At 37.9% G+C, this 24,251-nt stretch overlaps 1 protein-coding gene across 7 annotated transcripts in view; it reads left to right on the top strand.

Moving 5' to 3' along the window:
* The window catches only part of KIF21A (kinesin family member 21A), a 139,545-nt gene that overhangs the window by 66,397 nt on the left and 48,897 nt on the right, over nucleotides 1-24,251 (top strand). For 4 of the 7 annotated variants that reach the window (XM_061640325.1, XM_061640324.1, XM_061640321.1 and 1 more), the window contains exons 12-24: nucleotides 1,265-1,303; nucleotides 8,846-8,933; nucleotides 9,262-9,379; nucleotides 10,743-10,931; nucleotides 11,367-11,566; nucleotides 12,121-12,228; nucleotides 12,803-12,871; nucleotides 12,971-13,185; nucleotides 13,739-13,892; nucleotides 17,319-17,516; nucleotides 18,186-18,287; nucleotides 20,416-20,581; nucleotides 21,073-21,093. In XM_061640325.1, coding sequence (XP_061496309.1) covers nucleotides 1,265-1,303; nucleotides 8,846-8,933; nucleotides 9,262-9,379; nucleotides 10,743-10,931; nucleotides 11,367-11,566; nucleotides 12,121-12,228; nucleotides 12,803-12,871; nucleotides 12,971-13,185; nucleotides 13,739-13,892; nucleotides 17,319-17,516; nucleotides 18,186-18,287; nucleotides 20,416-20,581; nucleotides 21,073-21,093 — 1,667 coding nt within the window. The remainder of the gene's footprint in view (nucleotides 1-1,264; nucleotides 1,304-8,845; nucleotides 8,934-9,261; nucleotides 9,380-10,742; nucleotides 10,932-11,366; nucleotides 11,567-12,120; nucleotides 12,229-12,802; nucleotides 12,872-12,970; nucleotides 13,186-13,738; nucleotides 13,893-17,318; nucleotides 17,517-18,185; nucleotides 18,288-20,415; nucleotides 20,582-21,072; nucleotides 21,094-24,251) is intronic. The other 3 variants (XM_061640323.1, XM_061640320.1, XM_061640322.1) reach the window with 2 other exon arrangements.

Genomic DNA, 24,251 nt, shown 5'->3' with positions numbered 1-24,251 from the left:
CATTAAATTCTTAATCTTAATTGGTCTACAATTTCAGTGTCATATTAACATGATTTCAGCTGTCTCAAACTTAATCATATGCATACATCTCCACTGCTGCTATGCATCACACTTTAAATGCAGGCATAAGTGTTTTCATCTTTTCATTGCTTCTGAAATGTGCTTTTTGGGTTTTTTTCTAACAAGCAACAATTAGCATATATTCAAAATGTTTTATTTCACCATTACAATGATGTAAAGAATTGGAGTTCTCAGATTTTCATGGTGGAGTAAGTTTTTAAAATGTGCAGGGTTTTTTTTAAAAAAACTTGGCTAAAAAAATCAGATTTTTTAAAGAACAAGGCATTTTTGTACCTTTTATGTAGCATAATAAGAGAATATAACAAATTTATTTTTGTTCTCCAAACTTGGTGGCTGTACATTCTCATAATATGGTTTAAAGACAGCAGTTCTTGAAATTGAAATATATGTAAACTATCCCTTAACTAAGCATTCCTGGAAAAGAAATATCTAGTTTATAAACCATTAGAAGAAGTCCGCAAATGTTAGATGTCCTCTTTTTCCATAAAACAAACCAAAAATCATTGTGTGTGTTATTTATTCCGCTCTTTCTCCAAAGAGCTTGGAATAACTTGCAGTCACAGGGACATGGCTAAAGCTAAGCAGGTGTCTCATATTTCTTTACACTATTCTCTGGAGAAGAAGAGATTGTAATAAGGAGAAACAAGCCAGCCCAGGCATGGTTTCAGTACAACTAGGTGATTGCCAAGAGGCTCCCTCCCCCTAAAAATACATGGTTAAAGAGAGAGACTGCACCACTGGGAAGCTTTCCTGTGCAGCTACTATTCACTTCAGTGGGACCTGAACAAGAAATCTTCCCTATATACAGCACTTCTGTTTTCTACTGACTTTCCATTGTTTAGGCTCTTAAGCATTGGTACCATGTACAGACAGTTAAGAATGATAACCAGGCCAGTGGCCACAGAATGCTGACTGGCTGTTGGGGACTGGGAATGAAAACTGGGGGTGGGTGAATGGAATGGAGTAGCCGGAGTCCTGAACGCTGCCACATCTTGTTGCCAGTCCCATTTTTGAAGGATGTATCACCTTGTGATCTTTTAACAGTGTCTTTTTTTTAAAATCATTTGAAATCCACAAGCTCATATGTCCTCTTTTTTTAACCTTCTTGTTGCTCTTGCTTTTCACTGTCTGGTTTGTCTTTCATTGGCTTGGCCTTCCAATACTGTACCTCGTGCTTTTGCAGGCTGCAGAAACTTGAGGAAAGCAGTCAAGAAGAAAGAAGGTTGGAATGTTTCCCAGGTTTTTAATTGAACTGTATTTTTTTTAAAAAGCTAGCCACATATAAACACAAACTGTTCCACATAAATCTAGCCCTAGAATTTATCACTTGATTTGTTTTTTTTGCACAAGACTAACCCCCATATCTCTCTCTCTCTCTCTCTCTCTCACACACACACACTCACTCACTCACTCACTCACACACTCACTCACTCACTCACAACCACCACAACCAAAAAAATTGATGCATATACCTGGGTTTAAGGTTTACTAGAGCAGCTTAAAGGGGCTGGATGTAAACCAGGGATGTAGTCATCTGGGTGTGTGTGTGTCCTAGACGCCTCACTTTTTGGGGGAGCCAGGTCCCAGCAGGGTCGCTATGTCTCCAGCATCCTATGAGCCAATTAGCATGAGTTTGTTAACCTCTGAGAAGTGTCTTGCTTCCTTGTTGTTTCCTGCTGATTGGAGCCAATCAGAGTGAAAGGAGTTCCTGTTAGCTCCTACTTCAAAAGCTAAGTTGTGGAGAGTGAGAATTCTATAATTGTAGAAGAAGAGACAGTGAATCCTGATAATAGGATCCCATCTACATCATCAAGCAGTTTGGTAGCACCAGGAGATAAACATGTACACACTGAACTCCATAATTCAAGCAATATTTCTGACAGTGAGAAAGGATAGTGATGGAGAAACAGAAAGCAATATTCAAGCCTGGCCAGATTATTCTATAATCTTAGAAAGATGTATAATCTCAGGAGGGGGTGTGACTGTGAGGTGGTATAGCTGTGACTATTATGAAGGGAACCTGCACTTCTGAATTTGCCACTAGACTACTGGTGTAAACTAGAAATTATTTCAAAATGCCTATTGTGATCAATGCATAAACTGTAGGCAAATAGAATTCTTTCTATATACAACAGATTTCCTCTTGAGATCTTATAGCGAATTAACTCAACTTTAAAGTCACCCTATAAACAGCTTGTGTAGTAACTCTAGATCATAAATATTTTATGAACAGCCAACCTTTTTCAGTCTGGTTTCGAGTCAGTGAATTGGTTTAAAGTGAACTTTCCTTTCTTTATCTACATTAAGGCTGTGTCCACAGCAGAGCTTCCTGCACCATACAAGACCATATAAGAGGTTGATTGGCTTGGATTCAGAGTAGCATAAGTAGAACTCGGCTCATTCAACAGGGCTTTCCCATTCCCTTGTCTCTGCTGTAGCTCCCTATACTCAACTCTCAAATGCTGTTCTTAAGTGGACGCTTCAGAGTAGCATAGGAGGTGAGATAGCTAACACCTCTTCGTGTCCCCACCCTGTGTTTGGTGCACACAGGTATAATTTTAGTTTTGTAGTGTACTAGAAATGCATGAAGAAATCTGTGGAAAAAGAAGGGCTGTGTTAGGTTTTTACCAGTTTACTCCTGTTTCGACTCCTGGTATTGGAACTGGGGTTTGCTGCTTTTTTTTTTCTGGCAGGGAACTGTTATGCAGCTATTAAAGGCATAGGAACTCTGCCAAAAAAATAGTGACAAATACAGGATTACAGCATTTTGCTACTCATGGAGATTATATCAACAGAATTAGTGCATTGGAGTCCTTCCCCAAAATCCATGTATACAAGCCTAATCCTTCATCTGCGGTGTGATCTAACTGTGCTGTTGCTACTGTTTCTGAATAGAACTCACTTAGAGTAATGTAGGCATCGTTGCCCTATATACTGGCCTAGGGAAGTAAGCATTCATTCTTTGACATACAATGAATTGCTGTATTATTTTTACATGAGCATAGTTTAGTTGATTACACAAAAAGTCTCAAAAGCTATGTGCTTTGTTACAGTCACTTTGACTATGAGTACTCAGGTAACTGTGCAAACCACCTTAAATTCATATAGTTTGAATCTGATTGAAATTCACTGGGAACTATTTCAACTAATAATTATAAATCATAAATACTTCTAAAAGTGCAAAATAAATATGAAGATAATTAAGATATATCCCATAGCATTTTAAAAAAATAAAAAAAATAAAATTACAGCTAAGAAAAGGTTCCCTCAGCACTCGGTTTGGCATACCTAAATCCTCCAAATTCTTCAGTGTGGTGTAGTGGTTAAGGTGTTGGGAGACCAGGATTTGAATCCCCACATAGCCATGAAGCTCACTGAGTGACCTTGGGCCAGTCACTGCCTCTCAGCCTCATGAAAACTCTATTCATAGGGTCGCCATAAGTCAGAATCGACTTGAAGGCAGTATATTTTATTTAAACCTATTAAGTTTAGATTTTCCTTGCTGTGTGAACTATACCATGTGATTTATATAATACAGATATATTCCCAAGCTTGATATACCATTCCCTCACACTTGAAACCTTTTAAAGGCTTCCAGTGTTTTGCATACAGCAGCTGTGAAGGCATAATGATATGTCACAAAAGTGTTTTTTCCTTTGATGCTGCGCTCTTCAAAAAGGTCGGTAGTCAGAGCTTCAAGTTTGGTGGTAATCTAAACATAAAATCTGATCTACTTCACTTAAAATCTGTGTATCGTAAGCCTGTGCTAACTATGGAATGCATTAAAAGAAATGGGGGTACCACAGCATCTGATTGTCCTGATGCGCAACCTATACTCTGGGCAAGTGGCTACTGTAAGGACAGAATATGTAGAAACCGATTGGTTCCCAACAGAAAAGGGTGTGAGACAGGGGTGTATTTTATCACCCTACTTGTTTAATCTATATGCAGAACATATCATATGGAAAGCAGGATTGGACCAAGATGAAGGAGGTGTGAAATTTGGAGGGAGAAATATCAATAATTTAAGATATGCAGACGATACCATACTACTAGCAGAAACCAGTAATGATTTGAAATGAATGCTGATGAAAGTTAAAGAGGAAAGCACAAAAGCAGGACTACAGCGGAACGTCAAGAGGACTAAAGTAATGACAACAGAAGATTTGTGTAACTTTAAAGTTGACAATGAGGACATTGAACTTGTCAAGGATTATCAATACCTTGGCACAGTCATTAACCAAAATGGAGACAATAGTCAAGAAATCAGAAGAAGGCTAGGACTGGGGAGGGCAGCTATGAGAGAACTAGAAAAGGCCCCCAAATGCAAAGATGTATCACTGAACACTAAAGTCAGGATCATTCAGACCATGGTATTCCCGATCTCTATGTATGGATGTGAAAGTTGGACAGTGAAAAAAGCGGATAAGAGAAAAATCCACTCATTTGAAATGTTTTGGAGGAGAGCTTTGTGGATACCATGGACTGCGAAAAAGACAAATAATTGGGTGTTGGAACAAATTAAACCAGATCTATCACTAGAAGCTAAAATGATGAAACTGAGGTTATCATACTTTGGACACATTTTGGACACATAATGAGAAGACATGATTCACTAGAAAATAATGCTGGGAAAAACAGAAGGGAGTAGAAAAAGAGAAAGGCCAAATGAGAGATGGTTTAATTCCATAAAGGAAGCCACAGACCTGAACTCACAAGATCTGAACAGGGTGGTTTATAGCAAATGCTACTGGAGGTTGCTGATTCATAGGGTCGCCATAAGTCATAATTGACTTGAAGGCTCATAACACACATAAGCCTGAACTTTGCTACCCGTGAATGGTTATGGCTCTGTTCTACCTCCACCATCAGAGGCAGTGTGCATCGAAACACAAGCTGGGGAGAGTGGTGTAGCACTCAGGTCCTGCTTGCAGGCTGCCCAAGGGCATCTGGTTGACCACTGTGAGAATCAAGTCTCCTCTTACATTCTTACCTGTCCACTGACAGCAGTGGCCTTCAATGATATTTTCTCCTGTTTGAAACAGATGGGGAAGAATAGGATCGGGTTGGGTAATTGTTAGCCACCCAAAACTCATCAGTCCAAAATGGAGAGTAATATCTTAAGGGTGAGTTGGATGAGTTCATTGGCTGGAGTAATTGCCAAAACAGGCTGAAATTGGAATAACACGCAAACTGTGCAATCCAAACCATGTCTACTCACAAGTAAGTGCTATTAAATTCAGTGGGGCTTACTCCCAGCTATGTGGAGATAGGATTGAAGCCATAGTGTATACTTTGGGACTAATAAGCAGTTGGTCAATCAGTTGGAGACTAGCTTCAGGGGACAAGGGAATTTTAATGTGATGGGGCTGCAAAGAAGGCAAATCCAGTCCTAGGATGCATTTGGCATGGGATTTCTTCTAAAGTATATAGAACATGAGCCAGTTGTGCATTTGTATTTCGCAGAGCATTAATTCAAGTTCAAATAATTGCAGGGAAGATGTTAACTTACCAAGAAGCAGGCCAAGATGGCTGTGTGCATTAATACGGTATAAGGGAAGAATGTTGGGAGAATGGGAATGGAAGAATCAAGGGATATAAACCATCCTTAATCTTTTTAGGTCTGGGGAACAAAAGGCTAACAGTCGTGGCAGCAAAGTATCTTTACTGGCTTTTAACACTGATGGCTTCATAGAAGCTATCCAAAAACCCTTTGTTGTATACGAGCTCCATTCAGCCAGTGTCACTTTTTAAAGATTATTTCCCCTTTTACCTGTCCATATATTTTACAGTCCTTGCATGTTAACAGTCTGTAGCCCAGGAGAATACCTGAGGATATTGTTACAAAGTATATTCATTTTTCATCTTTTTACCAAAGTTATTCCTCTACACTTTGTACAGTGTATATGTTTCCTCTTCTCTTCCTCTTTTGCCAACAGAAACAACCATATAGGGAAAAGAGGATATTAGAAAGGGTCGATTTCAGTTGAGACAAAGAAAGGTTCAGTGCTTACATTTAGAGTTCAATTTGCTGTTGACTTTTTTCTATCTGTTGCTTTTTCCATAGAATACACGAGCTTGCAAAATGATGTAAACTTTTTTCCCCCTACTGGCGCCACAGGCTTTGTTGTACCTTCTTTGCCCCTGCTGTTTACTCAATTTATTATTATTGTTTATCATTTCTTTAGCTGTACTTTACAATCATTTATCTTTACAACTACCCAATCACCTAAGTTCAGGCTCACACATAAAAAATCCTGTTTAAACTGTTGTTTACATTTCTGTTTGTCCACAGCATCCTGAAGGTTCAGGATGGATAAAAATAACCTTATAAATGCTTGGTTAACTCCAGTTAAAAGAATCTTATGTTTTTGAATTATTGTTTTCAATATTTAAATGCTGCCCAATGACAACAGTTCTCTGGATGGCTTAGAAGTATAAAAATTAATACCATAAAAACTTGAAATTAAAAGCTAAAACAGAAAAAAGTAGCAGAATAAACCCAAAATAAGACCAGTAGTGGACAATATTATCAGTATAATAGATCTAAATTCTTTTTTTTGAAAAAACAGTTGTAATGTTTTAAGATTAAAAATCCTGGGAAAATAGCAAGGTCTTCACCTGACACCAAAAAAAGAGACTATAATGTAGGCACTAGCACTTTGAAAATGGGTTGCCAATGCTGAAAAATCGCTCTATTTAGTAGCCACCCACTGGACATCATTTGACGGGATATACATAAAAGGACCTCAGGAGGCAATTCTTCAGGTAACCTAGGCCCAAACTACGTAGGGCTTTAAAAGTTAACAGGAGCACTTCAAACTGAACTCTGAAAATGACTGGAAGCCAGAGTGTTAACAGATCATTTTTCCAGATCATTTTTAAAGTCACACTGTGTATAACACATTGCAAATGTGAAATTATTGTGCTGTGGATAATAGTAACTAGGGTATTTCTATCCAAATAGAATAGAATGGGATGGGCAACCTCTGACCTGCAGGCCTAATTAGGACTGCCAAGGGTCTTAATTTAGGCTGCGGGGCAGTTTTCGTCAACCGTGCACATACGTAACATCAGGTGTGGGGCAGGTAGAGATGTAGCAGCCATTGTTTAATCAGGCATCAGCCAGTGGGGCTTGTGGTTTCTGATTGGTAGTGAGAGCAAGCCTGCTAAGATCAACTGCACTATGGAGTTCCTCATGGGCAACTTGGTAGTACATATGACCCCTTCCCAGAGTGGGGCATGGGGAACTTCAGCGGGCTTGAAATCAACACTTATCAGCTGACAGAGCCACTGGATCGGCTGGGTGACTGATTTCCCCATGGGGAACTCAATCATGTAGCAGTTCCCTGCACAAAGCAGACTTGGAGTTACCATCCAGCATCTGAGAGGCATTAACTTCAAGCCTTGCTTGGCTTGGATTTTATTTTTGCTTCCATGCTATAAAGGAAAAATTGGTCATGCAACATCTGAGTGACTGGTGACCTGTCCACCTATCAGAGTAGCCCACCAGGGTTAGGGGTCAGATCCAGTTCCTGGAACCTGATCCTTCAGTGGAAGTTCAACTGCCTCCAAAGCAGGTTGAATACCACTCAGCTGGGTAGACAAACCACCCATTAACACACATTTGTCTGGATTTATTGGCCCTCATCCAATTCATTACCATGCACAGGTGGCACTGATTCAGAATACCCACTACTTCAACTGTATTTTACTTGATGAAAAGGGTGGGGGGGGCAGGGAGAGAGAGATGGTTATTCCTTCATATATTGGTGATACAAAGCAATTCTTGAAACTTAAGTATTGTTCATTGCACAGGCAGCCCGTCTCAGCTCTCTACTAATTTTGAGCAATCCATAAATTGTATAGGACCCACTCATCTATTGTTAAAGTTGCAATCCTAAAGGCACTTACTTGCAAGGGTTTGAGCCACATTGAACTCAGTAGAATTTATTTGAGTAAACGTGGTTAGGATTTCATTGCATGTTACAAAAACTGTTACACCTTCATTTCTCAATATGCTTTTTTTATGTTCCTGTAGAGAAACCACTACGAAGGCTTGCTTTTTTAAAGGGAGGAAATTATTGGCTCTGTGGATAAGGGACCTAAGTGTTCAGCCATTGTTACATCTTTCCTTCTGCTTCTTAAAGAATCTCCCCTGTGGGTGGTACATAACTCATTTATGTGCAGGTCTGCGATGAGGATTTCCCCCCTTCGCTTCTGTGATTCCAACTCATCCTTTACACCCAGATTAACTTTAAGCTGCTCTGGTATGGATGTAAACTAGCCTTTGCTGACCTGGTGCTCTCCAGATCTTTTGGACTGCAACTGGCTGGGGCTGATGAGAGTTGTAGTCCAAAACATCTGGAGGGCACCAGGTTGGTGAAGGCTGTTGTAGACACTTTACAGTTCTCTAATGCCTTTCTAGTTGTCTGTCTCTCTACCTCTATGAATGCTGTGCAATGCAGTTCCTTTTTCCATTTGTACTTTACCATGTAGCTTCCCTTCTGAATCTCCACAATGCAACGTTACTCATGATGGGAAAACAAAATTTGCAATCTTTATGGTTCTCCTTGCCATTTCAAAACTTTTGATCTTGCAAGAAACCATGCCACTGAAACTTTGTATGCTGTGATGCCCCCTCTTTCTACTTTCAGTGAAGCACCAGATTATAGCCGGTGCTTTGGGCAGTCTGTTGGTTTGAGGAGAGGGGGAGTAACCCTGTTCTTTTAGTTTACACCCCATTTTGTATTTCTTATCATAGTGCTGTTAAAGAGGAGAACACAGACAATGAACAGGAGAAGAGGGATGAAAAGGGCATTTCTGAAAGAGAGAATCATGAACTGGAAACAGTAAGTATTGTGGTGTTATATATTCAGCCATTATTAATAAAACATCTGTATTGCCGATCGCTTCAGCCAAGAGTAGCAAACATACAAAGAAAACATTCTTCCTGCCTTTTTATCACTTCAGCAAGTCAAAGCTTAAAACAACAACAGTTGAGCAACAGGGAGAAGATATAAGTAAAATATTTTAAGTAAATGGTGGTAATATCTTATCTTAACAAACACAAAATGTTTTGTTATGAACTGTCAAAAGCTAAAATCATGTTCTCTACTTAAAATAAGGAATCTGTGGAGCAGTTCTGATCCCCCCCCCGCTCTCTTTTTATTATTGTAGGAAGAAGGTCAGGAGCTTAGTGATCATGAAGAGGAAGAGGAAGAGGAAGAGGAAGATGACGACGATATGGAAGTTGTTGAAAGCTCAGATGAATCAGATTCAGATTCTGATGAAAAAGGTGACACAACTCCAACATTGTTACAGATTTTTGTGTCCCTTTATGCATAGAACTATTGACATATATTCCTAAATGGGTGTCTGTGGGTTGTGGGAAGCAGTCTGCGGGCTGTAGTAAGCAGCTGTCTCATGAATTAGATCAGGAGTAGGGAACCTCTTTTGGATACAAATGTGGCCAATCTTCTAAGGGCTGCATTTTGGGTAGGGCCAAAGGCAGAAGTGGGCTAGGCAAATATGAAGCAAAATAAGAAATAAAATTCTTCCAGTAGAATAAATTAAAATAAATCAGATAAAGAAAAAGATAGAAATACAGAAGAAAACAAAATAAAAATACATTCACACTGGGGAAAAAATTGTACAGGAACTTTTATCTTCCAATCTTAGTGCTAAGCACCACAGTGGTAAGAGTGGAGATGAGAATAAAAGACAACATTTCTCCCCACTCCCACTCTAGTGCTGGGCTGAGTGGGAGGAGCAGGCAGAGGGCATGTTGCTTATCTTAGTGGTGCTTGATACTGAGATCGGGTATGAGATCCCTCTGCCAACTCTTTAAGGACTTATGTCTGATCTTCATAAAATGATGTGGGATGAATGGCAGGTGGGCAGGGCTTGCTGGGACAGGCCTGGCATGCCTGATTGTGGGATGTGGAGAGCTAGATTGTGCTTACAGGCCATAAGTTCCTTTCCACTAAATTCTATAATGGTGTTGCAGGATCAGTATCAAGATGTTGAGGATTCTTTTCAAGGTGACACATAACTTAGTTTTGTCATTCAGATTACAGATACAGGCAATGTCAAATCTATACTGGTTAGAATATACATTCAGTTTAAAAAGGGGGCACCTTTATTTTATGTAGCACAAAATTTGTTATATAGCACATAACATTTGCAAGTAATACCTTCCAGACGAAAATGTATTCTTTTCCATCGGTTGCGAGCGTGCCCTTTAGTTGCAACTTTCCCTGCTGTTTTAACTCTTTAGAATGAGATTGCAGTAAGAGCTACCAATGTGGACCAGGTAGTGATTGAGATGCCACCAGTTTCGCTTGTTAAAGACTAGTAGTTTGAATGATCTCTTCCAAGAAATAGGTGTTAATGTAAATTATTTGAAATGACTGGCCTAAATATGTATACAGCAATTTTGGCATCTGGGGCTTTCAAATTACTAGTATTTATGCTAAGCTTATGTATTGGGAATATATCATTATTTCAAAGAAACCACTGTATACTGTGCTATTACAGTTTGTTTAAATTAACATCCTTTTAGTGGGTGCTTTATATAACTTTTATATACAATGTTATATAATGTTTGAAGCTATAGAGGCCGAGTGCCACAATGTTGCTTTTCCCTCCTCAAATTACAGCAAATTTTCAGGCAGACTTGGCAAACATCACATGTGAAATTGCCATAAAACAGAAGCTGATAGATGAATTGGAGAACAGTCAACGAAGGCTTCAGACCTTGAAAAGGCAATATGAAGAGAAGCTAATGATGCTACAGCATAAGATTCGAGATACTCAACTTGAAAGGGATCAGGTGCTTCAAAACCTGGGTAAGAATGACACTGTTGTGAAGCTCTTGTATAAGACACATGGAGAAATTTTTAAGAGTCATGTAGCAGAATACCAGTTTTAATAAGAGAGCCAGAGTAATGACTTGGACTGGGAGACCTTGGTTCAAATTCCCACTTGGCTACTAAACTCACTGATTTTGTGTTGCTCATTCTCTCTCAATCTAACGTACATCATCGACTTGTTGTAAGGATTAGTTAATCCTCCATGTTACCATTGGGTACCACAAAGGAAGGATGGAATTCAATTCATGTGATAGGTATTGGAAATTAATTGTTGCCTTCATTGTTTTTGCTGTTCAGACTAAAGCCCTGGCAAAAAATGGATGTGCAAATAAAATCTTGACATCACAAGTTAGGTACTCAGCATAGGTGTTAATAACCTATAGACTGAAAAATCCATTGTTTATTACTTAGGCTCGGTGGAATCCTGCTCAGAAGAAAAGGCAAAAAAGATTAAATCAGAATATGAAAAGAAGCTCCAGTCCATGAATAAAGAAATGCAGAGGCTACAGGCTGCTCAGAAAGAACATGCACGATTGCTTAAAAATCAATCTCAGTATGAAAAACAACTTAAAAAATTGCAGCAGGATGTGGCAGAGATGAAGAATACAAAGGTACTTAAAAACACATATACACACAATCCAATATAGCAGTGTATCTACCTAAGCAATGTTCTCTGGCATCCTGTAATTTTTCTTGCTTAATTGCTTGGTACAATTGCTTGGAGAAGCTGGTTTTCTGTGAGGATTCGCCCACATGGTGAGGAGAGTTTTTCACAGCTGCTTTGCTTCCTTGTATTTCTGGCTGTGTGCAAATGTATGGCACTCTTACTATGAGGACAAACACTGCAGTCAACTCTTGTTTCCCATTTGGTAAACAGTTGTCTTAATTCACTCCTGCTACTTTGGAATCTGAACATATTTGAGAAGGTGGGCCTATCTGCTCACTTCTTGTCTGCTCAAAGGTAACAAATAATATTGCAACAATACTTACCAGGACAGCGATTACAATGAAGGATTATTAAGTGTGATAATAGGGGAGCAGTCTTGTGGCAAAAGGGTAGCTTTTTCTCAGTAGTGAAAGAGAGAGGAAAAACAAAAATATGCATAGGGGTTTATGGTGAATAGTAAAACTACATTTTAAAGGTGGCTGAATAATATTTATACAGGTTCGCCTGATGAAGCAAATGAAAGAAGAACAAGAGAAAGCCAGGATGAATGAATCTAGACGAAACAGAGAGATCGCACAGCTTAAAAAGGAGCAGCGAAAACGAGAGGTGATTAATAAATGAAATGCATGTTTCTACTTAGTTTATCAATGCTACATGAGTAAAGAGAGTTCCTGGATTCTGCCTGTTGGTTTGGGATGACTTAGTTGGTGGCTGTTTGTAAAGATTTTCAAATGTTGGCACATTTTATTTTATTACTAGTGTGGATACATGAATGAATAGTTGGATTGAGCTTGAATGACAACACATTGTGCTAAACCAGCAATGATAACTGAATAGTTTTCAGCTGATAATGAGCTACATGTTACCACAGAATAATATTTTCTGAGGTGGTGGAAAGTAACTAATTCCTGTGATTAGCTTGCTAATGTACTAAGCAAAGGTTGCAATCCTGTGCATACATATCTTGGAATAAGCCTATTTGAAAACAGTGGAATGAACTTCTGAGTAAACATCCATAGGATTCTGCTCTTAGTGTTGTCATATCTGAACTGGTACTGCTAGTAAGTAGGACCAGCAAAGGTCCTGTTTCCTTTCTGGTTTCCCAGTTACCAATTACTAGTTAAGTGTATTATGACATTGAGAGAATTCTTTCTTTGACTTATTACTGGCTTTCTTACAGCATCAGCTAAAACTTCTAGAGGCTCAGAAGAGGAATCAGGAAGTTATTCTACGTCGCAGAACGGAAGAGGTGCCAGATTATTTCAATAACTGTAAATTATTGTTTGATATTGTTCTAATTTGTAAGTGAAATAGATCTTTATTAGACACTGTTGTCTCCCTGTTTTAGGTTACAGCTCTTCGTCGACAAGCAAGACCTTTGTCTGATAAAGTGGCTGGGAGGGTAAATCGGAAGCTGAGTCTGCCTGAGCACTCTAACCAAGAACCAAATTCTAGTGTGTCATCAGTAGACAATGAAGGATCAAGAGCGGCATCCCAACAGAAGATGAGAATACCAGTAGCAAGGGTCCAAGCATTACCAGCAGCCACAACTAATGGAACCAGGTAATAATATGCAAACATTTCATTCACTCTTAATATTTTTATAGTTTTTGGAATTTACTTTTTTTTAAGAAGACTAGCACAGCATAATACAAATAACTTCTTCAAGATTCATAAAGAACATAGGAAGCTGCCTTATACCAAATCAGACTATTGGTCCATCTAGCTTAGTATTGTCATCACTGACTGCCAGCAGCTCTCCAGGGTTTCAGGAAGGAGTCTTTCCCAGACCTACCAGGAAATGCAAGGAATTGCACTGTGACCTTCTATATGCAAAGCATGTACTCTACCACTGAGCTACAGTCCTTCCCCAGGTACAAACTGCCCAAATTTGAGCACGTTGTTGCTTTTTAATGTGCTTTCACACAAAAAACTTTGGGGACATGTTTGCAATGATACTGAACACAAATTTGGAAGATGATTTGAGATTTCCTAAAAAAGAATGGCACCTACCCCTGAAATTTTAAATATTAAAAGTGTTCTCTTTTATTACTGTTACTGAATAACATTTTATACCATATTATTTGAACAATGAAAATCTTTGAATTCTTTATAGGAATAAGTATCAAAGGAAAGTGATGACTACAAGAGTTTATACCTCCAAGGGAGCCAGAATGAAGTGGCAGTTACTCGAACGCAGAGTAACTGAAATCATTATGCAAAAAATGACCATATCCAATATGGAGACTGATATGAATAGACTACTTAAGGTAGGGCATTTTTTCAACTACTTACAGCATTTTTTTTAAAAAAATTAAACTTTATTGAAAATAAAATCTAAATACAACGTACAATTCCAATTCGATTACATGAAAACAATCAAAGAAGGTAAAGGATAGATAAAAAAAGGAAGAGACAAAAAAATTGAATAAGATGAGAGAACATTAGGATTAGCTGTTTGCACATTTATATTTTTAAACATACTAACAAAATATAATATGTTACTATATTAAAGTAAATAAGTTAAATGGGGCAATTTCATCTGTCACTTTATCATTCAAAATTGTATAAACAGAGCCCATTTCTCTAAAAAATTATTTTGATGGTTATGATCCACCACATTTCTATTATAAGTCATTTTTATCATTAATACTGTTTCCCAAGTTTTTTTGAACCAATCTGTCAATGTTGGGGGTTTGTTATTCTTCCATTTTTGAGCAATACATATTTTTGCCACCGTGAGCAGAGTTGCTACTAATTGGGAATCTACATTAATAACTTCTTCCCGAAATAAACACAAAAGAGTTGTTTTAGGATTTTTTGAAATCGTTTGACCTATAATTTCCTGTATTATGTCTAAAATTTTGTTCCAAAAAGGTTTTATCTTAACACAACTCCAAAAAACATGTATAAAATATGCCTTACTTCTACATCTCCAGCAGTACATATTTTGATTAAATATTTTGCTTAACCTGTGTGGTGTTAAATACCATTGATAAATTACTTTAAAGACGTTTTCTTTCAGATTGCTATTTGATAATGTGATTGGGATGTTCTTAAACAGCCAAGTCCACTCCTCTTCTGATATTGATAAATGAAATTTCTCTAAGTCTCTATTCCGTTTCTTTTTGTATGTTGAGTATGAATGTTGCATTTTCAATGAAGAGAGAATTTGATATATTTTAACAACAGCATTCTTTTTCTCTGACTGTATAGAAAAGTTTCAAAGGCAGTAGGAACACGTGGAGTTCCATATTTTGTTTTTATTTGTTCTACTATATGTCTAAATTGGAATAACTGAAATAATGGAGGTCTGTCATTATTCAGAATTGCAACTACATTTTCATAAGAAATAATAGATAAATTTCCCCATATATGATAATTAATGGTTTGTCATACTTGATTATTTACAAATTCATTTCTCAAGATTGAAGTCATAGGGGAAAATCCCGGGGCCAACTTTTGTGCACAGTTGATCCATACTTTAAATACTGTATTTGTAGATGTAAGAACATTTTGTTTAGTTATTATTGCTTTTGACTTAAACCATAATATTTCCTGTAGTTTTCTCCTGTACAATTCTTGCTCCGCTTTTAATAAAATATTATTGCTATCTTCAAACCATTCCGAGATAAACTATAATTTAACTGCTTGGTATTATTATTAGGTACTCCCAGTCCTCCATTACTAGTTTCTTGATACAAATGCTCATTTGCTGTTCTGCTTGGCTTGTTTGACCAAATAAATTTCAGTATTTTTTTTTTGTAATTGAATGAGTTCGTGATTTTCTATTTCTAACAGTAAGGTCATAAAAATAAATAATATCTTAGGGAGGATCATCATAGATATAGCTGCTATTTTTCCTAACCTTGACAGTTGTAATATTTCCCATTTGTTTAAGTCTTCTTCAATCTGATTAATCAATCTTTTATAATTGTAATCTTTAATTGTTTGAAGATTAGGATGTAACCAAATGCCTAGGTATCTTATTGGTTTATTTTCCCATTGTAAACCCGTGTCTCTTAGTTGTTTTTCATATATTGATTCCAAAGCACTCGGATTTAGCTGTATTTATTTTGTATCCAGATGCTTCACTGTATAGTTGTAACACATTAAGAGTGTTTTCAGTGGATGATTCTGGTTGTGTTAACGTTAGCGCTATATCATCTGCGTACAAGTTTATTTTAAATTCCTCAGTACCATATTTAATTCCTGTTATTTGTTGATTATTTCTTATTAAAATTGTTAATGGTTCCAAAAAAATAGCGAATAATAATGGTAAGAGTGGTCATCCTTGGCAAGTGCCACATTTCAGCAAAATAGGTTTTGATAGTTGATAACAAATATTTTTGCTGTGGGTTTTTGATATAACACCTCTATCCAAGTTTTGAACGTACCTCCCAGGTTCATTTCTTGTAGAGTTCTAATCAGAAATGCCCATTCCACCCTATCAAATGCTTTCTCTGCATCTAGAAATAAAAATAAAGCTTCTAAATTTTGCTTTTGACTTAATTCTATGCAGTCAACTAATTTTTTGACATTATTTTGTAATTTCCTGTTTTTTATAAATCCTGTTTGGTCTTGTTTAATATAGCTTGGTATAATATTATTAAGCCTTTTTGCTATGATAGAAGTCCAAATTTTTACGTCTTGGTTTAGTAATGAAATTGGCCTATGTGACTCCAGCAAAGTGGGATCTTTATTTGGTTTTGGTATGAGTTTAATTATAGCTTCTGACCATGATGCTGGTAGTTTTCCTTGTTTTATAGATTCGTTTATCATTGTTAAGTAGTATGGTGTTAATATATCTACAAATGTTTTATAAAATTCACTTGTTAATCCATCTGGACCAGGAGCTTTTTTATTGCCCAATGTCATAATTGTACTTCTTATTTCTTCTTCTGATATATTTATCTCTAAAGTTCTTAAATCTTGTTCTGTAACTTTAGGCATGTTGATACTTAGAAATATTTTGTCCATTTGTTCCCTTGATGGATTGTGCGAAGAATACAATTGTTGATAGAATTTTTGAAAACATTCTACTATATCTGTGGAGTTTGTTGATTTTTTATCTTTATATTTAATAGATGGAACTAGGGCTCTTGTTTGTTTATCTTTTAAGAGTTTAGATAGCAATCTAGATGGTTTATGAGCATATTTGAACCATCTTTGCTTCATGCTATTAGTATATTTTTCTAGTTTTTCAGTTTGCATCTTTTGATATAAATGTCTGTGTGTTTAGTTGTTCTTATACTTCTGATGATTGAGTCAGCTTATGTTCAGTTTCTTTTTCAACAATAGACGAGATCAATTCTTCTTCCTTTTGTTTGAATTTTCTCCTTTGCTCGATTATTTTTATATTAAGATTCCTCTAATATATTCTTTGGCTGCATCCCATATTGTTGACCAATTTGTATCTAGAGTTATGTTTTGTTCAAAGTATAATTCCAAATGTTGTTTAATTGTTTCTCTAATATCTTCATTTTGTAAGATATTATCTAATCGCCATAATTACTTACAGCATTTTAACATTGCAAGACTAGCTGTTATGTTACAGAGATGCTGCATGCCACTTCTTTCTCCCACAAAAATGCAATAAAGAACGTGACAGGTTAATTCAATTTTCTTTTCCACTGTATAGTGTTTGACTGGCTGTATTTCACAACTTGTCTTTTACATACAATTTTGAACTACAGCAACGTGAAGAACTTACCAAAAGAAAAGAGAAGCTTTCCAAAAGGAGGGAAAGAGTAATCAAAGAAGGTGGCATGGATGCAGATAAAAACATTCACAATATCAATGAAGAGATGGAGTCACTGTCTGCAAATATAGATTACATCAATGACAGTATTTCTGATTGCCAGGCAAACATCATGCAAATGGAGGAAGCAAAGGTAAGTTAGACCCAGAGGTTTTGCAAAAGTATTATGTTCAGGTAGGGAACTAAATTTTCTTTAAGGACATTTTATTCACCTATGAATTTAACTCTGCAGTTTTGTGCACTAATGTAGTGTACATATTGCATTCAGATTAGAACATTAGAGCCAGATTCTGTTGTGCATTAATGTATGACATTTTTTCTGTTTTGGGAAACAAGTTTATGATCGGTGCAGATTAAAGACCTAGCTATAACTTTCATCCTCCTGTGTAGCTATTTAAAGCTGTAACCCTATAGGCTGTGAATAATGTAAGCCCTGTTGAACAAAATGTGACTTACTTCTGAGTAAACATGCATAAGATTGAACTGTAAGTGATGCTCTCTCTCTCTCTCTCTCTCTCTCTCTCTCTCTGTCTCCCCCTCTCCCCCCTCCAATTCTGGATATTCAATATATTTTGCATGAAATACCTGTACACTTACATAACTGAATGTACTGACATTTTGGCACTTGGTTAATTTTTCCAAGGACACATGATTATTAAAATACCTTTTTGTTCATGATATTTTTCTAAATATTCCAGGCTTACTAAAATTAATTTCTATTTTTAAAAGTTCCTAATTCTGCAGCCATGCACGTTCAGGTAATTATTCTGACAAACAACTTTTCTTTCTTTGGTTTATACAGGAAGAAGGAGAGACTCTAGATGTCACTGCAGTAATCAATGCCTGCACTCTAACAGAAGCTCGGTATTTACTTGACCATTTCCTCACAATGGGCATTAATAAGGTAAGCCATCTAGTGAACCCCATTGAGTCTTGTACTGGATTATTGTTGCATATATCCAACCTAATGACTGGGTAGCATAGCTGGATCTTTACAAACATGTTAGAATCTAAAATGGTATCGTTCAACATGGTAGGTGAGATCCAGTGTAGTACAAGCAGGTGGGCCTTCTCCTTTCTCTCCTCCCCCCGGAGTCCCTCCTTTAGCCACAAAATCTATTTCAGAGTGTTGGGGGACCCTGCTACAGCACAGATTTTAGGAGTGCATGGGGCATGTTAGAGAGAAACCAGAAGTTAGCAAAGGCAGGTATCATTAGGTGATGCCCAGTACATACAAGAACTGCACCCCCACCCCCCAAAAAAACATTGGCAGGAGAAAGGAAACTAGTAAATGTTTTCTACACCACAACTAGTTCTTCCTAGACCTAATAATAAGGGGGGAAGTTTTTCCCTGATTTTCAGCCAAACTCTGGCTTCCTGCAATTTGAGCCCGTTATTCCATGTCCTCCCATTGGCCTCAACCAACACAGCTTGCACCAGGTAGAGGAAGGCTAACATAAACTCTTGCCTAGTGTAAAAGAAGAATATATGAAAAGGGGTCCTCATTTGGTCTGCAAGGTCAGATTCCCCCAAGCTACATCCATCTACCCCTCACCTGATGTCACATCTGATGATGTCATATATGATATCAAGTCTGAGGCAGATAAAGGCATGGCTGCAAAGGAACAAATGGGAGCCTTAAAATGCACTCCCAATTATTCCTTGTCAAGTGGGACTTGTAATTGGCTCCTTTAAAATTTTGCACCAATTGCAACCCTCACTGGGATTGGTTCCACATGTGAGTTCCCAAATGGAGATCCTGAGTAGAACCAGTACTTGCCAAAAGCGGGACTTGAAGACAGCATCAGTCACATGATTGGTGGTGACTTCAAACTCCACTTGGATCAGCTGAGGAAAACATTTTCTTTGCAGTGTGGCTTGATTTCAAGTCACACTGCAAAGGAAAAATGGGTCACCTGACATCAGGTGGGTGACCCTGTCCACCTGTCAAAGTGGCCTGCCAGGGGTGGGGAGCCACTCCTGGCATGCTGGGCTGAAAAGGTTCCCCTCTTGTTCTGCGCAGCTAACTTGAGGGAACATGCTTCTGGGGCTTTGCAGGAGGTAGTGGCAGCAGTAATATCAGCAGTGAGACACTGCTGGTGACTTTCTTTCTCCATTGCGTGGACAGAAAAAATCCCATTTTTCCTTTCATGGAGAAGAGTGGTGGCAGAGAAAAAGATGAAGAGTGGTTTCTCTCTTTCTCAAAGGGGGAGAAAAGCTACCAGTAGTGCTTGCTTGCTGCTCCCTCCTCAACACAAAAGCCCAACGCATCCACTCTGCCGTATACAACTCCAGAAAAGAATGAAGGGGAGAGTTCCTGTGCCTTTTCTCTAGGTTCTTGCAAAAAAAAAAATGCCAGCAGCCATGAGGCAAAAACCTAGCAGAAGAAAGAGGCCACACCCAAGGTAGTTGCGATGATGACTATATGGCCATTTCTCTCTCTTGCTAATGAGCTAATCCAAAACATGGCTTAGTTAAGGAGAAGAAAATAACTCTATGGAATGTATACCAGTTTTTTTCCCCTTACATCATCTTAATGTCTATGTTGAAAACCTTCCATAAGAGCAACATCACTTGTATTATTTTATTTTGGCCGTAAATGGTTGTCAACAGGAAAACCTCTTGCTGGATGGGGACGTTGCATCTTAAAAATTGATTGCATATTTGCATGACTTTATCTCTAGCATATGTTGAGAAATATTAGCATTCCATAAACCTGCCAACATGGGTAATCTTCTCCCAGGGTGTTGAAAATATGTTCAAATTTTGAAATTCTTTCTGTGGGTTTTTTTCACAATATGTAGGCAAACTTGTGGGCCACCCCAGGGCAAATGTCAAAAGTTACAATCTGTGTTCTAGTTAACACCACTGAGGATAGTTCACATACAGTTAATATAATGGTAGCAAAATGTCAATTTTGAGGATGACATCCATATATCATAAAAAGAGGTTTGTGAGATTAAATAGATCTGGCTACACACTTAAAGAGTTATTTTGAGGAGATGATAAAGCTTTTTTTGCATCTTCAATAGGGTCTTCAAGCAGCTCAAAAGGAGGCTCAAATTAAAGTTCTTGAAGGACGCCTTAAACAAACAGAAATTACTAGTGCTACCCAAAACCAGCTCCTATTTCACATGTTGAAAGAGAAGGCAGAATTGAATCCAGAACTTGATGCTCTGCTGGGCCATGCTTTACAAGGTGATCTACCAAATGGAATTATACCGCATGCTAGGTTTGCCGATGATGCATGTTTTATTAAGTGTGTTTCAAGTAAGGTGTTTTAGGAATAGATGCTGTACTTTATATAAAACTTTTCTCAAAGTTTGTGCATGCAAAGGTTTTTTTTTTTTTTTTAATAACATTTTCCATAGCAATGAAATGCAGGAAAACACACAGTCAATTACTGTTTTATAGCTTGAATTCAATACTGGGGTAACTTTTTTTAAAAAAAAATTAGTCTTATAAATTGGAATGACTTTCAAAATAAAATTCTTAGTATTTAAATTCTCTTTCTCAGTTGAGGTGTAGCAATGCTATTCATGTGTACTTTACGGCATCTATTCTGCTAGTTCTCATAGGTTTAATCTGTTTATAGTGTAACATAGGACTCTCTGTTTCTCACTCTGCAAATGGATTGGTTTTGATTGGAGTGTTGCTTTTTGTTTCCTTCTTGCTGTTGTTTTACACAGACCTAGATAGCGTACCGTTGGGTAAGTATATGTAGCTTTCTGTGTACTGCACAGCTGCATGAGATACTAATGATATACATATACACTAACTGGCGCATCTTAGAATGTGAAGGTATATAAAGTTTGCATGCACTATTTGGGAAATGTAGTTGTTATATGCTTACAGTGTCCTTTTTCCTTAGAGATACAACTTCTTATAAGAGATTACTAGTTAATGTTAACAGCTGAGACAGATATGAATGCATTCAGTGTGAATGTACTTAAAAGCTTTTTGTTAACTGAGAAATTGTGGCTGATACACTATCGCTGATACATCTGTGCGCTCACTTTTACTGTAGCTGTAACACACATAACATTTTTTTCATTAAATAATAACTCTTAATCTAAAATACATCTCAGCAGCACACAGCTGGGCATCTCATTTCTTAAACTCTGATATAAGGTAAACTTGGCTTTTTAAGGTGTACATTGTATAGGTCAGCAATGGATATTATTCAGTGGTAGTACCTGTAGAAGAGTCAATGGACAGTAAAAATATTTGTGTTTAACTGGGGGGGGGAAGGCGTGTGTGTGTGGTGTGAATTTTTTAAAAGCATTGGTTCCCAGACTTTTTTTCCCCATGGACCACTCAGTAATTGCTAATGGTCTTGGTGAACCACTTCTTAATGATTTTTCTGCCTGTTGTAGCAATTGTAATGTGCTATGCGAGATGCTGTATCATTTTAATTGTATTTTATTGCTTCCTCTATATCTTATGTTGCATTTTATTGTATTAAAGTTTGCATTCCATAGAATTCAGACTGTAATACAATAAAATACAATGTAAGAAAGAAAGGAAGCAACAAAAACACAATTGAAAATCAATATGAATATTCATGCTGACATGCTGCGGACCACAGTTTGGGAACCACTGCCCTACAGTAAACACAGAAAGCTTTATGTGATTTCTATTAAACCTTTTGAAAAGAGGGCTTCTTGACCGTACAGTTGGTACTGGCTATTCTCTTCTCCTTTCTCTCGCTGAGACTTTCTCTATAGCCTTCAGTGTGAATTAACTTCTCCACATTAGTGTCAATTGAAGGCAATCTGTATAATGGAAAGGATGAGCTCATGCCAAGCCTCTAACTGGACTATTTTAGTGCACACCACATGAATATGAATGGGCCAATGTCTACTCCATACATACCCACCAGAATGCAGCCTTAATTAATGTGCTGGGACAGGGCTATCAATGGCTACTAGCCATGATGGCTGTGCTCTGCCACCCTAGTCAGAGGCAGCATGCTTCTGAAAACCAGTTGCCGGAAGCCTCAGGAGGGGAGAGTGTTCTTGCACTCGGGTCCTGCTTGCGGGCTTCCCCCAGGCACCTGGTTGGCCACTGTGAGAACAGGATGCTGGACTAGATGGGCCACTGGCCTGATCCAGCAGGCTCTTCTTATGTTCTTATGTTCTGTCTTCATGGCTTGGAGACTGGACCAACTAACAGAAGGTTCTCCATCTCCTTGGTTCAGTCATTCCATTGTCCTTCCAGTAATAGGGAAGGGAGTGCGTGAGCATGAAATACGATCAGTTGTTCTCAAGATAACAATCCTGGAGTCAAGTAATGAGCAGACAGGTCCATTATCTTCTAGGAGACTGAGATGAGTGAGAAGAACACAGCAGCAGGAGACGTAGTATGGGGTGAAGAGAAGCCAATGAGAGATGCGGGTAAAATGCAGGAACTTTAAAGTTGACAGTGAGGACACTGAACTTGTCAAGGATTATCAATACCTTGGCACAGTCATTAACCAAAATGGAGACAATAGACAAGAAATTAGAAGAAGGCTAGACTGGGGAGGGCAGCTATGAGAGAACTAGAAAAGGTCCTCAAATGCAAAGATGTATCACTGAAGACTAAAGTAAGGATCATTCAGACCATGGTATTCCCGATCTCTATGCATGGATGTGAAAGTTGGGCAGTGAAAAAAGCGGATAAGAGAAAAATAAACTCATTTGAAATGTGGTGTTGGAGGAGAGCTTTGCGCATACCATGGACTGAAAAAGACAAATAATTGGGTGTTAGAACAAATTAAACCAGAACTAGCACTAGAAGCTGAAATGATGAAACTGATGTTATACTTTGAACACATCATGAGAAGACATAATTCACTAGAAAAGACAATAATGCTGGCAAAAAGAGAAGGGAGTAGAAAAAGAGGAAGGCCAAACAGGAGATGGATTGATTCCATATTGGAAGCCACAGACCTGAACTTACAAGATCTGAACAGGGTGGTTCATAACAGATGCTATTGGAGATCACTGATTCATAGGGTTGCCATAAGTTGTAATCAACTTGAAGGCACATAACAACAACAAACCACTCTTTAGCCTCCAGTTGGTAGTATCAGCCAGATTGAAGCAGTGTGCTTCGAGTGGTACCATGAGAGGGGAGGATAGATGATGGCAGGAATTGTTTGGATGGTAAAGCAAGACTTAATGCAAGTGTTGGCCCTAGCAGGTTTCTTGTGCTTGTACTGGTTCCAGCTACTGATTTTTTGGCAGGAGGGAGCTAGTTTATGGTAAATTTATTCTTTTTGGAGTAACTAGATATCCGTTCAGTTTGGTTTACCAAGTGGACTCCAAAGGACCCAGAGACATCACAGTTATCCTATCTCCTATGGCTCCTTTCTCCTGGTGTTCTCTGTGTGTGTTTCCAAAATAAACTTTGTTTACTTTCAATGACAGGTAGTATGTTTTATTGTGGGCTTGTCCATCTGCCATTTCCCTGCATGCAGGCATATTTTAGATGTACTGTGGCAGTAATTGACAAGCATGCTAGTGTTTTCTCTTTCTTGTGTGATCAGATGCATAGAGTTATCACTGGCACTGTTTGTTTCAGGATCCATTTCATTTGTGTTTTCTTCCTGTTTCTTCTATAGCTGCTGTAGATGTTTTGGAAGCTATGGTGTAAATGTAGGAGAGCAAAATTATCTTGCTTTATAAGGCCTAAATGGTTGGTTGTTGATCAAATGCAGTTTTTTTGTCAGAGTGTAGTAACATACTGAATTTAGGCTAAATGAATGCAAAGTAGAATCTCCCCATACCCCTCCATGAATATTTATTCAGAGCCATAATGAAAAAAGGTGTGTAGGGATCTTATATGTATGTGCTGAACATACTATGTCTGTCCTTAACTGCTT

This window comes from Rhineura floridana, chromosome 8, assembly GCF_030035675.1.
Source record: "Rhineura floridana isolate rRhiFlo1 chromosome 8, rRhiFlo1.hap2, whole genome shotgun sequence".
Lineage (NCBI taxonomy): Eukaryota > Metazoa > Chordata > Lepidosauria > Squamata > Rhineuridae > Rhineura > Rhineura floridana.
The sequence above is the reverse complement of the archived record's forward strand: the minus strand, read 5'-3'. Positions and strand labels throughout refer to the sequence as shown.